General features: G+C 36.9%; 1 protein-coding gene across 2 annotated transcripts in view; it reads right to left on the reverse strand.

The window, feature by feature from the left end:
* The window catches only part of hid (head involution defective), a 28652-nt gene that overhangs the window by 14102 nt on the left and 1671 nt on the right, over positions 1-12879 (reverse strand). The window contains exon 1 of one of the 2 annotated variants that reach the window (XM_017153121.3): positions 3740-4778. The exons of the other annotated variant lie outside the window; for it this stretch is intronic. Within the exon in view, the coding sequence (XP_017008610.2) occupies positions 3740-4076 (337 nt within the window). The 5' untranslated portion in view covers positions 4077-4778. Of the gene's footprint in view, positions 1-3739; positions 4779-12879 lie in introns of those variants that run through there. 2 annotated transcript variants of the gene reach the window in all.

Below are 12879 nucleotides of genomic sequence, written 5' to 3' on the forward strand. Positions count from 1 at the left end.
CAGCTGTGTTTTGTTGCCAGGCAGGATGCGGCAGGGTCGCCATTTTTTGCCGCCATTATGCCGCCTCTTTACCGTTAGCTTCGGCAAAGCCATCCACGAAGTTGCCGAGCAAAACAAAATGGTTGAAAATGTCAAGTGCGGCAGAGACGCCGGCAGCGAAAAACAACGCCTAGCAGCAAAACAGCTGTTAGCAACAGCAAAAAATTAAGCCAAGCCAAGCGAATGATGCGAATTTGCATGCCAAAACGAAGCAACCGAGAATTGGAATTGGGGGTTGGTAAGGTGGAAACAGTGATGGGAAGTATCTATTTGTAGTTAACGGTGGGTACCTGCGGTACTTAACTTATAAAGTTATTAACATTCTAAAAAAAGGTTACTTTACTACTACTAGCATTCTGTTATTAGAATTTTGATTACTATGATTAAAAGTATACAATTTCTAATAGAATAATTAGGTTACATTGTAAATAGTATACAAGTAGATAAGGTATTGTTACTACTGTACAATTTACTTAAACCTTTTTAGAAACTAGTTCCATAACAGATCTAAGAATACATTTTCAATTAGTACATTCTAAGTTTCCCACTAGGTACAAATAAAAAGTACCTTTTCCCATCACTGATTAGGAACCACTGCTGTCATTGCACCTTTTGTTGGGCGCCATTTGGAGTGGGTTGTAGGGTGGGTGTTGGGCTCTTTGGATGCTGGATGCTTAATCCTCTCCCAAAACAAAAGGCTCCCTCCTGAGTTTTTTTTCTGTTTTTGGTAGGGTAAAGCTCTGTTGGTATTTAGGAATTTTTGTCGGGGTTGTTTGCGCCTCGCATTTTTAGGCTTTTAGGGTTGATAGCTGGCTGATGATGACTAAGCGCGTTTGAGGCTAAAAGTATTCTGTGATTCTGGCTTACATATAAAGGACGAGCTGGGGGAACCAGGAAAAGGGTGCTCGCATCTTGGTTAACTACAGTTTATCCCGTTCTTGTTTCGAGTGCTTTAAGCATTGTTCACTAGTTTCGGGATGTGTCACTATTAGATAAATTATCCACTTGAGTGGCTAACTGAAGTACAGGATCGGCAAGTGTGGAAAAGGGGTATTAAAGATTTGAGGGTAAAATGTGATAAAGTGGAAAACTTGACTTTTTAAGGAAAATGAGTATGAAATTACTAGGAAAAAAATTATCAACTATCTTTGCTTAGCAAACAGATTTTTGCTCAACTTTAACTATGATATACAACAAATAATTTAAAAATATGATTTTTAAGACAAAAAAATATGTTAACGCCCAAAAGTGACTCACGCCAAAACCAAGAAGGGAACTCTCTTTATTTTTTTTTTGGCTTGACCAACTGTTGCTGACAGTAGCAAAAAAGGTAACAAACCAAATAAAACAGCGAACATAATAAAACAACAATTCGGTTATTTGGCGGAGCTAGACCGCAGCTGGCAATCATCGACAGCGACAAAATCTATTATGCAAAGCCAACACAAAATTAAGGAACGCGAATGAAAAACCGCAAAGCAAACATGAAAAGCGCGCAAAAAAAGGAAAACAATAAAAAACTGACCGCACTCAACGTGGCCGGGCACAAAAGCTACTTAAACAACCGTTAAGTCAAACACTTTGCAAATGGCCAACACCCTCAACCCGTTCGGCCCCCTCGGAAAATCGGAAAACTAGTTGCCTAAGGTCAAATGGCGTTTAATAATTTGGGTTAGCCGAGCCAACTGTAACAGATACGGGCACTGAGATTGAGATACATATCTTGCAGATACCCAGATACATAGCCACACACTCCAGCGACTCAAAAGTAAGACATTCGACTCGAGTTTGGCGCGTGCCAATTAAACGTGCTTAGCTCTTTGCTCCCAGCTCTGTTTTTACCGCTTTTGGTTTCTGTTCCCCTGCTTTGGGCCAGGTCTTTATTTTCCCGCTCTTTGCTGGTCCAGCACACGCCCAATTTTTTTGCCGAGAAATACGGGTAATATCGCATGACAGCCAACTTGGCAGTTGTCTTGCATCTGTCTCGCTTTTTGTATTGGCGCTTACCACATTAACAGATTTCAGTCGGGATTAGTGCGAGATTTATGCGCCTAGTTTAGGGGAGTTTTACCGATATGGAGCTTAAAATCGATCTTAATGTGATCGATTTATGCTATGATATCAATACTATATTATTACTTAATTTGTGAGTGGAAAATAAAATATTCTAAGTGAGTAATACGTATAGTGATCCCCCATAACTAAAAGTAAACAGTTTTTAAATTCCCTTATTTTAATCTGGATAACTTGTTGTATTTATCAAGCTACCGACCTGTTTAACTAAAACTGTTTACAAATTCATTGTAACTTGATCCCGTTGCTCCAGTAATCCAACATGTTTGTGTTTTTGCATTTTTGTGACTTCCAGTTTATTTGGTCAGCTCCCTCCCCCAATCGAAACTTCTCAATTACTTCTCAATTTTCCCCTTTTTGAACTTGTTCGATTAATTTTTATTGAATTACCGTTTTTGGTTGCGGCTTCCTTTCGAGTGTGGCCGAGTAATTTAATGCAAATTTCGTGTTGCCTTCCGCTCTCCCTTTTTTTTGTGCTGATAAGCTGACAAAGTGCTGACCTGACCATACACAAAAAATAAAAAAAAAAAACTGGGAAAAAGAAAACAAAAACAACCTGGAGGCAGTTGACGCAGTTGGATGAGTCAACAACCTTGAAAAGTGAAACTTGCACAAGAGGAACTGAAGCAGTTAACAAATAAAGTCACAACAACAACTTGGCTAATTGCTGACCCATTTAAAAATGAGAAAAACTTTCATGACTGCCCAGATATTTCCTTGTGAATTTCATGTGGATGTGATAACGATGTGTAAAGTAAGAATAATAATACAAAATTCCCGATAAAACTGGTTTAACTTAAAATAATTCTAAAATTAAATGCAATTGTTAGTCAACATTAGGGTTATGTAAAGATCACTTTTATGTTGAACTTGACGAATAACAGATATTTAAAGGTTCAAAACTAATGAATAGGTAATATTCCGCTGATTTTGAAATATTTTTCTTAAGGGTCAAATAGACGAGGTGTTTTAAATATGTTGTTTAAATTCCGAAGATCTCTTTATCGTTTTCTTTCAATAAACGTGTAAAATTTATTTACTTTATTGGTGAAATAATTTAATAATCATTTTAAACATAAAAATATCAGTTAGCGATCGGTTGTAAATTTGTTTACTAGACTTCCAAAAATTGGGGAAGAATCGCAAAAAAATTATATAAAATTAATTATATAAAATTATTTTGTAAAGATTTCTATATTTTGGTTTTAAAATATTAAATGCAGTATCTAGGTAAGTTTGTGCTCTGAAAAGATTTAAAATATTTTTGTAGTGCAATTCTATCAGAAAAAACAAAGACACCTATTTTTAAGAATATTAAGACTGGAAGAGGCTTGAAGTTTTTTAAAGGGAGTCTTCGAATTTGGTTTATATTCTAACCTTAACATTGAATTTGTTTATCCTGTGATTTTGAAGATTTACCTCTAGTTCTGATATTGAAAATTAGCTCGATCTAAAAAGTTTCTGAATTTATTTTAATTTTTTTTAGTACCACCTTGTTTTGTTATCCAACAGATGCTAACAATCGGAAATTTCCATGATCCCTAAGATAAGTTCTGGGTGTTTTTCCCTAAGCTTGCAATTAAAGTTCATAAGACTAAATATTTTTTGACGATCTTTTCGGACTTACCGCTCTGCTGGCTCTGGTAGATCCTGACCCACTCGTAGAGGGCGTAGAGCACCTGGTCGGTGGGCAGTGGCGACTGCATCGGCGTCTGCGTGGCCGACGAGGTGGTGGTGTTCGGCGATTGCGAGGCGACGCTGCTGGCGCCGTCCGAGGACGAGGAGGCGGAGGACGACGACGAGGACGAGGCCGAGGAGGCGGAGGACACGCCCGAGGAGGAGGTGGAGGAGGATGCGCTGGAGGGGAGTGGGTGGTTGTGGGGGGAGGAGTTGCCCGAGGCTCCCGATGAACTCGAAGCTACGTCATCGGCGCCGCCCTCGGGCAAATAAAAGGGCACGGCCATTGTGAGGGTGTGTGTGTGTGAGCGCTGGCTTCCTTTTTGTCCTTATCCGTTTCCTTCCTTCCTGCTCTTTGTTTGCACTTCTCTGCTTCTGATTGTTCTTCGCTGGTTTGTTTTGCTTTTTTCGTTTAACTTTTAGTTAGAGTTCACTTTAATTGATTTTGTATTTCTTGTGCAAAATTTTGAATATTAGAAACTTTTGCATTTTTTCGTGCAGTTTTTTTTATGATTTGTTTTCTTTTGTCTCGATTTTTCGAACAACACTCAAGTCAAGTTTTCGGTCGGTTAGTTAGTGTTTCGGATTCTTTTGCATTTTTCATCAAGCCTTTTCGTGTCTAGAACTGATTTAAAAACACAAACAACTTTTGTCACGGTGGTTCTTGTTTATTTTTTTTGTTTCTCTGCTGCTGCTGTTGTCAATTGGGGAAGAGCACTTAAAACGTGTCGCAGACTCAAAGAAAGAGGGCAGAAAACACGTCTTACTGGCTCCGCGGCTAAAAAAGAACTGTTCGCACTGGAGCCTCAAACTACAGCGACGGCGAGTCGGCGGCGACGCTGGCAGAGAGGCGGCGTAGGCGCAACGTAGGCCGCAGCCAGTGCAATCGCAATCTCTCTCGCTCTCGCACGCTCCCGCTCCTGCACATGCACATGCATGCAGGTAGTTGTGGGCGGGGGAGAGGGCTGGGGGAGGTGAGAGAAAAAATTTAAAAAAAACTTGCTCTTTGTGTTTTTACTGACTGAGTGGGGAGTATATTCGAATTCGTAAAAATTGTTTTTCTTGTTTTTGTTTTTCCCATAAGATTTCAAGGCTTAAAGCCTACTTTAAATATAACATGACAGGACAATAAGATCTTAGCAAAAAGATCATCTTCAAACAATAATTAAAATATTTTTAGGAAAATGGAAACAAAGTTATTACTCCCTTATCCTTGAAATAAACTACTCTTTTTTTCTACTACCTTTTTAATACTCTTTGATAAGGATAAGATTTTCCCCCAATCAACGAGTACAGGGTATTACAAAGTCTATTGGTCCAGGAAGAACGTTCTTTCTTGTTTCAACTGAGAGTGAGTGGGCAGTATGTGTGTGTGAGTGGGTACACAAAGATCTTGTTGAGCAGGTAAATGCAGAAGAAGAAGAGTCGGCAGAAGGAGCGAAGCGGAGGCAGTGACGCCGACTGCGCTGCCCAGCGAACGCTAAAGCAAAACAAAAACTGCAATTGTACTGTACAATGCTCTTCGCCTGTGGTTGTTGCTATTGCATTTTGCTCTTGCCTTTTGATTTTTTATATTTGTTTAAAAAAGAGAGCGGAGGGAGAGCGGCCGAGCGTTTTTAAGAGGTCTCAAAACGCAGCAGAAAGAGTATGAGGGATTGGGAGTAGATTCTGAGTGGGATCAAAAAGTATTAAAAAGGTAGTAGAAAAAAGGAGTATCATTTTTTAAGGGGATACAATAAAATGAATTGTAAAATTTTTAAAGCTTAAAAAAAAAGAAAAGTGATCGTTACTATTTACATACACAAATATTATTTTCCTATTTTATAAAAATTATTTGAATATTTTTTTTCTTAAATTTTGTAAATGATGAATAAAAAAATATATAATTTATTGCCTTACGTAATTTCTTACATTTTTATTTGTTTACTTTTTGATTTAAAAATTATAAAAACGTTAAAGGTTGTTTAACGAAAATATTTTATGTTTATTGAGACAGATGTGGATTTTTTAAAGTAAAATCCAAAACTGAGATACATTTGTATCTAAAATATCAAAAACAAAGTGCTGTCTGCTTTTTAATATTTCTGATTTGGATATTGGTTATTTTTTATTCAATTTCACCATATATCAAAAAATTGACTGGGCAACATGAAAAACCAGTTCTTGCTCTCTTCTTCTATTCCTCCCCCCTCCCACCCACACTTCCCATAAACAGGCTTTTTCTCTCTCTCTTTCTCTCTTTAACTTCTTCTCTGTCTTCCACAACTTTGCGCGCGAAAATGCTTGAAAAATATTACGAAATATCAGTAAAACATTTTTATGCTTTTAATTCAAATTTGATGGTATGTTTAATGGTTTTAAATGCATTTGATTTTAATGTAATGTTAATAGCGTTATACATTAAATCAGTTTTTCTCAATTTAGGGTTAATAAAAAAAATTATTTAGAAAAACATATGTTTAACTTTAGTCTTTACATTAGGTAAAATGCTTAAAATTACAAATTATTCTGGTGATGGTTTTATGTTTATAATTAACTAGAAACCAACTTTTTTAATCAAATAGTTTAGAAAACTCTTGTTATTTATTTAATTAATATTATGTTTCCAATGCAAGGTTAATTAGGGTCAAAAATATTCTGATAAAGTGCGATAACGATAAGCGAACGACTCAAGACCCATTATGCAAGGATTTCCAAAGATGATGAAATTCAAGCACACACATGCACAAAAAAACATAAAAACATGAACATGAGCGAGCATGCAACATGCGAAGAAGTCCAAAGCAAAGAGAGAAAAACGGAGGAGGAGGGGCAAACAGGGATTAAACAGAAAAAGGGGCTCGATTTTTGTGATTTATTCTTTGTCTTTATTCAGCTTTGCTTATGTTTTTTAGCGTGGCTTTTTTATTCTGTTTATGTCTTTTCCATTTGCAACTCCAATTACTTCAGGCAGTGCAAAAAATATACAACAATATTTGGATACGAAACTGATTAAGCGTAATATGAGTGATAAGTGTCGTCGAATTGGCTGCCAGGGTCCACATAAAGAAACACAAACAAATAATACGGTGAATTGGATAGGAGGGGGTGGGGTGTTGTCCATTTTAATTCCTGATTGTACAAGCCAAATAAAAAATGAGATAAGAGTACTTCGAATGGTAGTGATGAAATCAACTCCAAGATACAACGCAGTTTTGAAAAGTTATATTTTAAATCATTGGTTTATAAATCGTACTGACTTTAATAACATTTCTATCATCCAATAACAATACATCTTAATTAATAAAATAGTATGTATATTGTAAAATACTAATTTTTTTCAAATAAATACAGCACATAAAAGTTATAGAAATCATCATTTCATTAAAAGAACCAAATAAATAAGTTATTTTAACGTAAATAATACATTTAATATAACAAATGAATTGGATTTTTGATTATAATGTATGTATTCTGTTAACAAAGTTCAGAACTTCATGCATATGGGTAAATTAAGAGACTAGGAACACTTAAAAAATCTCCAGTCCTATCAAAACTGAAGTCCCACAAATCAACTCACCACGCGATAGAGGCAAAACAAATGGAGTATGGAGAAATAAAAATTAAAAGACTTCCCTGTTTGACATTTCTGGGTCAGCGACCCAAACAAGCTCCACTCTTCCATCCCGCTCGCTCTTCCATTCCGCTCTACCCGTCTCTTTTCCCCCTGTATGCAACCCTCTTAACTGGGGCCCAGCCCATTTTGCTGTTGCTTTTATTATTATTGAATATGATTATGTGGCACGCTGCAAAAGCGAGCGTAAATTATTTATTACACAATTTCTGCAGCCCAACAACAATGAAAACAAATAAATTTCTGCATTCAACTCGAGTTTACTATTATTTCTGGCTGGCTACGCAAAAAATTGTGACGAAAACGCTGCCGCTCGCTTCAATAAAAATAAATATAAATTCATATTTGCAATAAGTAGCAGCAGCCGGCAGCAAGAACAATAACAACAATGGCAATAATAAAAATAACAACGGGAGCAATCAATTAGGAGGAGGCCAAACAACAGTAAATTGTGCGCCTGCGCAGCGGCCCCAGCCGAGCGGGATTGCAGGAAGTGAGAGCGAGACGGGCGACGAAGGGGCGGTAGACTGTTCTACACAAATTACCGTTAAATTAAGCGCTCGCGATCGTCACTTAAACGGGAAAGTTAACGCACAGACAGAGACAGGGCGAGCCAAGGAGTGAAAGGAAAAGAGAAAGAGAAATAAAGAAAGAATTTCTAAAAAATTTGAATATTTTAGAAATTTATAAATTATACATATATCATAATTGTTAGTAATATTAAAGAAAAGCTCCTAAATGAGATGAAAAGGTATTAATTTTATTATTACTTTATTTATAAGAATTGATCATTTATAACGAAAAGATCATAATTCGACGTCTATGAAATACTCGTGTAGCTTGTAAATAAGTCGAATTTATATTTGAGATTTGTTACAAATTGATATTTTTTGAAACATCGAAATTAATATTTAAAAATTAATCTTGTAACTGTCATTAATTGTGTTATTCACAATTGCTCTGCTGGGAATAAATTATATACATAGATGTGCAAGTAACACACTTTGGTTGAAATATCTTTACAATAATTTAAACATTATATTGTCCAACATAGTTACGTATAGAATAACGATTCTAAAGTAGATTAAAGCTAATATAAATTTATATAAAAGTAACTTATGTTATAACCACGAGTGCTATTTTTTCGGTTCATGGAACTGTTATGAAATATTTTTATTAGGGGACCATACACGTGTGCCATGGATTCTGGCAACAGGCCCATCTTTGAGAGTCTCCAGGATGTGGATGTCACTCCCCTATCAATTTATTGATTTAGAGCCCCAGTTTCCCCCTCGAACTAGCTTTCCAGCAGCATAAATATTATTCCCTTGAAGAAGTTACACTTTCTATGGCCACCCATTTTTCATTTCTTTTACTGAGCCCCCCTCCTGCAATCAGCATCTGCCATCTCCCGATGACCTGCTCTTGATAAGGCAGAGGCAGCACGCCCCCTTCCCTACCACCACCCCCTTCGCACCGCCCATGCCAATTGCAACTGCAGTGGCTGCAAATGAAGCGCGCGGCAGAAGTTGCATACACGGAAAAGAATTTTACAGAATAATAATATATAAACCAATTTTTATATATTTAAAATTAAATTTTTGATGATAAATGATTTATTTTACTTGGAAGTTCAGTACACTATTATATTTGGTAACGCAGAAATTAGATGAAAGGTTGGAAATTCTTACAGATTTTGTAAGAAAACATGTAATTCTATAACATTTAAAATATTTGTATTGTTAAATAATTAAAAATTAAGTAAGCCAGATTAATTCTTATTATAACTTTTGGCATCCACTCTGTTTTTTTTAGTGCCGGAGGCCCTGCAGATGATGGAAACGAAAAAGAAGAAGAACCAGTAGGAGCAGATGAGGAGCGAAAGGCAGCACGCGACTAAAGCGTCACATGTGCCGCAATCTTGGCCAGCTCCAAGCACACACAGATACACACCCATACAAGCGAACCCAGCATAGGCTGTCCCACTCCCTCCCTGCCCCATCTCTCTCCCCACTCAGGGGCAATGGCAAAGCGAAGCAGCTGCGAAAACGCCAAGAACGTTGACTTTGTGGAGAAGCAAAAAAAAAAAGTTAAACAAAAAAAAGGAAGAAATCGGGGGAAAGAACACGATGATGATGATGTGGGGAACTTGATGCTGTGCTGAAAAGGGGGCGGTGGTGGGGCGAAAGGGGCGCAACCGCAGGCCCAAAAGGGGGCGGGGCTGAGGGGTTACAGTGAGCCACACCTTTGACTTTGAGTATTTATTTGTACAGAAGTGAACATTTGAAAAGGTTGCCTAAATGGGGTTAGATTTATTACTAAATTGTCGCTACTTTATAGTAGTACCATTTATATTCCACATATTAGATAATTTTAATAAATAGTTATTTAACTATTTAAGGTCTAAAATAAAAATCGACCTACCGTTTTTTAAAGCAACTATAAGAGTCTGGAATTTGGTGGGTAATTTCTGCGTAAAAAATTTTTTAAATTTAAAATATTGAATCAAATTAAAAAAAAAACATACTGTTAGAAACAAGAATGTTTTTTAAATTCAATATGACATTTAAAATTATATAAAAAATTAATTGTAAGACCATTTTAATATAATTGATTGTTAACGATTTTTTTTATGCAAAATATATAAATTAATTGGAAAAACGTTTAGAATACAACATAGCCAGTGTTGACCCTTGTTCCCCTGCCATTTGAAGCAACATCATCCGGAGCCATATCCCAACGTCATTATCACCAGCAACATGATGATGATGATGGTGAATAACAACAACGCATCCAAGTGGGTCACTGACCTATCAAGCGCAAGACCTATTGAGCATTGAGCCAACTGGGAGACCAGAGAGTGGGCGGAAAAGCGGAAAAGTCGGGGGTGCCAGCAAATGTGGCCTGTTGTCTGGAGGGAAAACCAAAACAGAAAATCCCTCTTTTTCGCTCTCTGAAAAACGAAAGCGCAGGCGAACAAAAAATTAAAATAAACGAACAGGGGCGCCGCATCAAGGGCAGCTGGTGGGAGGGGTTGGAAAATGCGGTGTGCGGGGGGTGTGGAAAAAGAGGTTTTTCTCATATAGGGGGTATGCGCGCACACTTTAGGTGTCAAAGTGAAACTTGGCCGCGGGCAAATATTTTTTTTCGTCGCTTTACCCCCTTTTGTGGCCATTTTATTTACATTTTGTTTCAGTTTCCCCCAAGAAGAGAAAAGGGTTACCCGTAGCACCTGAATTGGGGTAATTTGTGTACCAAAAGGATAGGGTCCGTCGAGTAGTTCAAAGAGTTTTAATAGCTCGAATAAGCCTGAGAAGAAGGGCACTTTGAGGGGTTTCCTTGACTCCGATTGGGCATGAATAATCGCCTATAATGGGGGTAAACTAGCATCAGAGAGAGATATTTAGTATGTAGTACATTTATACGGTTTTCGGATATCCTAAAATAATCTTATAAATGGTTAGAGATTTTAATTTGTATTTAAAGTGTTGCTCTTAAAATAGTATACATTTTATTATGCACTTTAAAATGAAAGTTGGTAATGATATTATTTTATCCTCAAATAACTTTATTAAAACTACTTAAAATAATTATTAAGCAAAATGCGTCACTTCCAGTTCTTAAATTATGTAGGATCTGTTCTTTCCTGCTGCTAACCCCATTTTTCTGAGATGGGATGATTGCATAGCGTTAATAATACGCCGCGTGGGTTCCGTACCCATACGTCCGTCCATCTGTTCGTTTACCCGTCGCAAATCAAACGCGGCGTAACAGTCGAAACGGTAGCCAGAAAACAGACAACTTACCGGGCCAGAAAGCAACAAAATGTCATGATTTACAATAAGAAATCATATATCTCTGGCAGTTTGTTCACTTCTCGTTTTTTCGCTTTTTATCTGGTTTCGTTAAAAAAAAAACACAAAAAAACAGAATCGAAGAACCTGAGCTGACAATGAGCGCCTAAAGGGTTTCCAAACTGGAAACAAACAGAGGGAAGGGAAAAATTATGTTACAAAGACAGAGAAAACGTTAAGGAGGGAAAATGCAGTGAGCGAAAATGGTAGTTAAATGGAATTAAGGTTGTTTGGTGTAACCTTTAATTTGTGTAATATCTAGCCCATAGGTTTTTAATTTTAGAAATAAATCATCAAACGTTTTTTTAGAAATAAAAATTGACTTTTTTATAATAGACACAAATTTGACAATAAATTTGTTTATATTTAATCTTTCAACGAATTGCAAGGCAAAAGAACAGCATACAAACTTCTTTTTTTATTAACATAATTATATTTATAATCTAAATCCTTTCGGTACCGGAATATCTCTTTCCCATTAATTTAATACTTCGTGATAATAATATAATACAGAAAATAAAAAATGTTTTTCTTCATTTCGGTATTATTTTCTCTCGGTGTAGAGGAGGGGGTTTGGCAGAGACCTGGTGCGTTTATTTTGTGTAAGACAGGTAGCGAGCCACCTCTCGTCTCGGCCATTGTCTGACCCCCCAACCCCCTTTTCCCCGCCCCTCCCCCTCCGACGGTCCAGAAAAAGTGCGCAGTTAAACAAAAAATCGGTTGAAGCCAAGAGGCAGGGCAGAGTGAGAGAGACGGACAGCGAAATGAAACGCTACAAAAAAGATCAACATAATCGATGATGTGGTGGTTGCTGCCTCCTCCTCCCCACAAACCCCTCCCTTTGCCAAGAACTCCTTAAATGTGTTAAAAACGCGCAGCGAGATTAAATGAGCATAAAATACAGCGCAGCCAAGAATTGCCAGGCAAAAAATCAAATCAAACCAAGCCAAGCAAAACCAAACAACAACGAAAAAAGGAAGATCACAGAAAAATAAGATCTCGAAGATAAACACCCTATGGTCAGACAACCTACTTATATTCAGATATTTTGTTATTAATTTTTAAGTTTAGAATACCAAATTAGAAAAGGGCTGAAAATTTCAGAAATTTAAAATAAACCAGAAAACTAGTCCAACATTTTGAAAACATAATCTAAATAACTTTTACAGACCATTTTAGACACACATAACTTATTTAAAGTTTATATAAGCCCTAGTCAGGTCAACTGAACTATTTATTGTCAGGAAAGTCAAAAAATTATGCCAATGTTTTTGACAAAAGCTTAGCAACATACTTTCAGAGGAGTATAGTTTTCTTCTAATAATATATTCGTGGTACTTTTATAGTTTTAACATACCCGAAACCCTTTAGAAGTGCAGGGTACAGAACGGCAACCTTAAGATGCCAGACACGAAACGACGTTCATCAGCGCCCCATGTCCATGACAGACAAGACCAATACCAGTCCCAGGCCCAGGCCCCAATCGCAATCGCTATCCCTAAACCAATCCTCACCCTACCCATCAGTCTACACAGAACCCAATTCTAAGAACTAAAAAATACATTTTAAAACTAAAATAAACATTATAACAAAAATTACCTAATTTTTAACATTTGAATAGGA

This window comes from Drosophila takahashii, chromosome 3L (assembly GCF_030179915.1).
Source record: "Drosophila takahashii strain IR98-3 E-12201 chromosome 3L, DtakHiC1v2, whole genome shotgun sequence".
Lineage (NCBI taxonomy): Eukaryota > Metazoa > Arthropoda > Insecta > Diptera > Drosophilidae > Drosophila > Drosophila takahashii.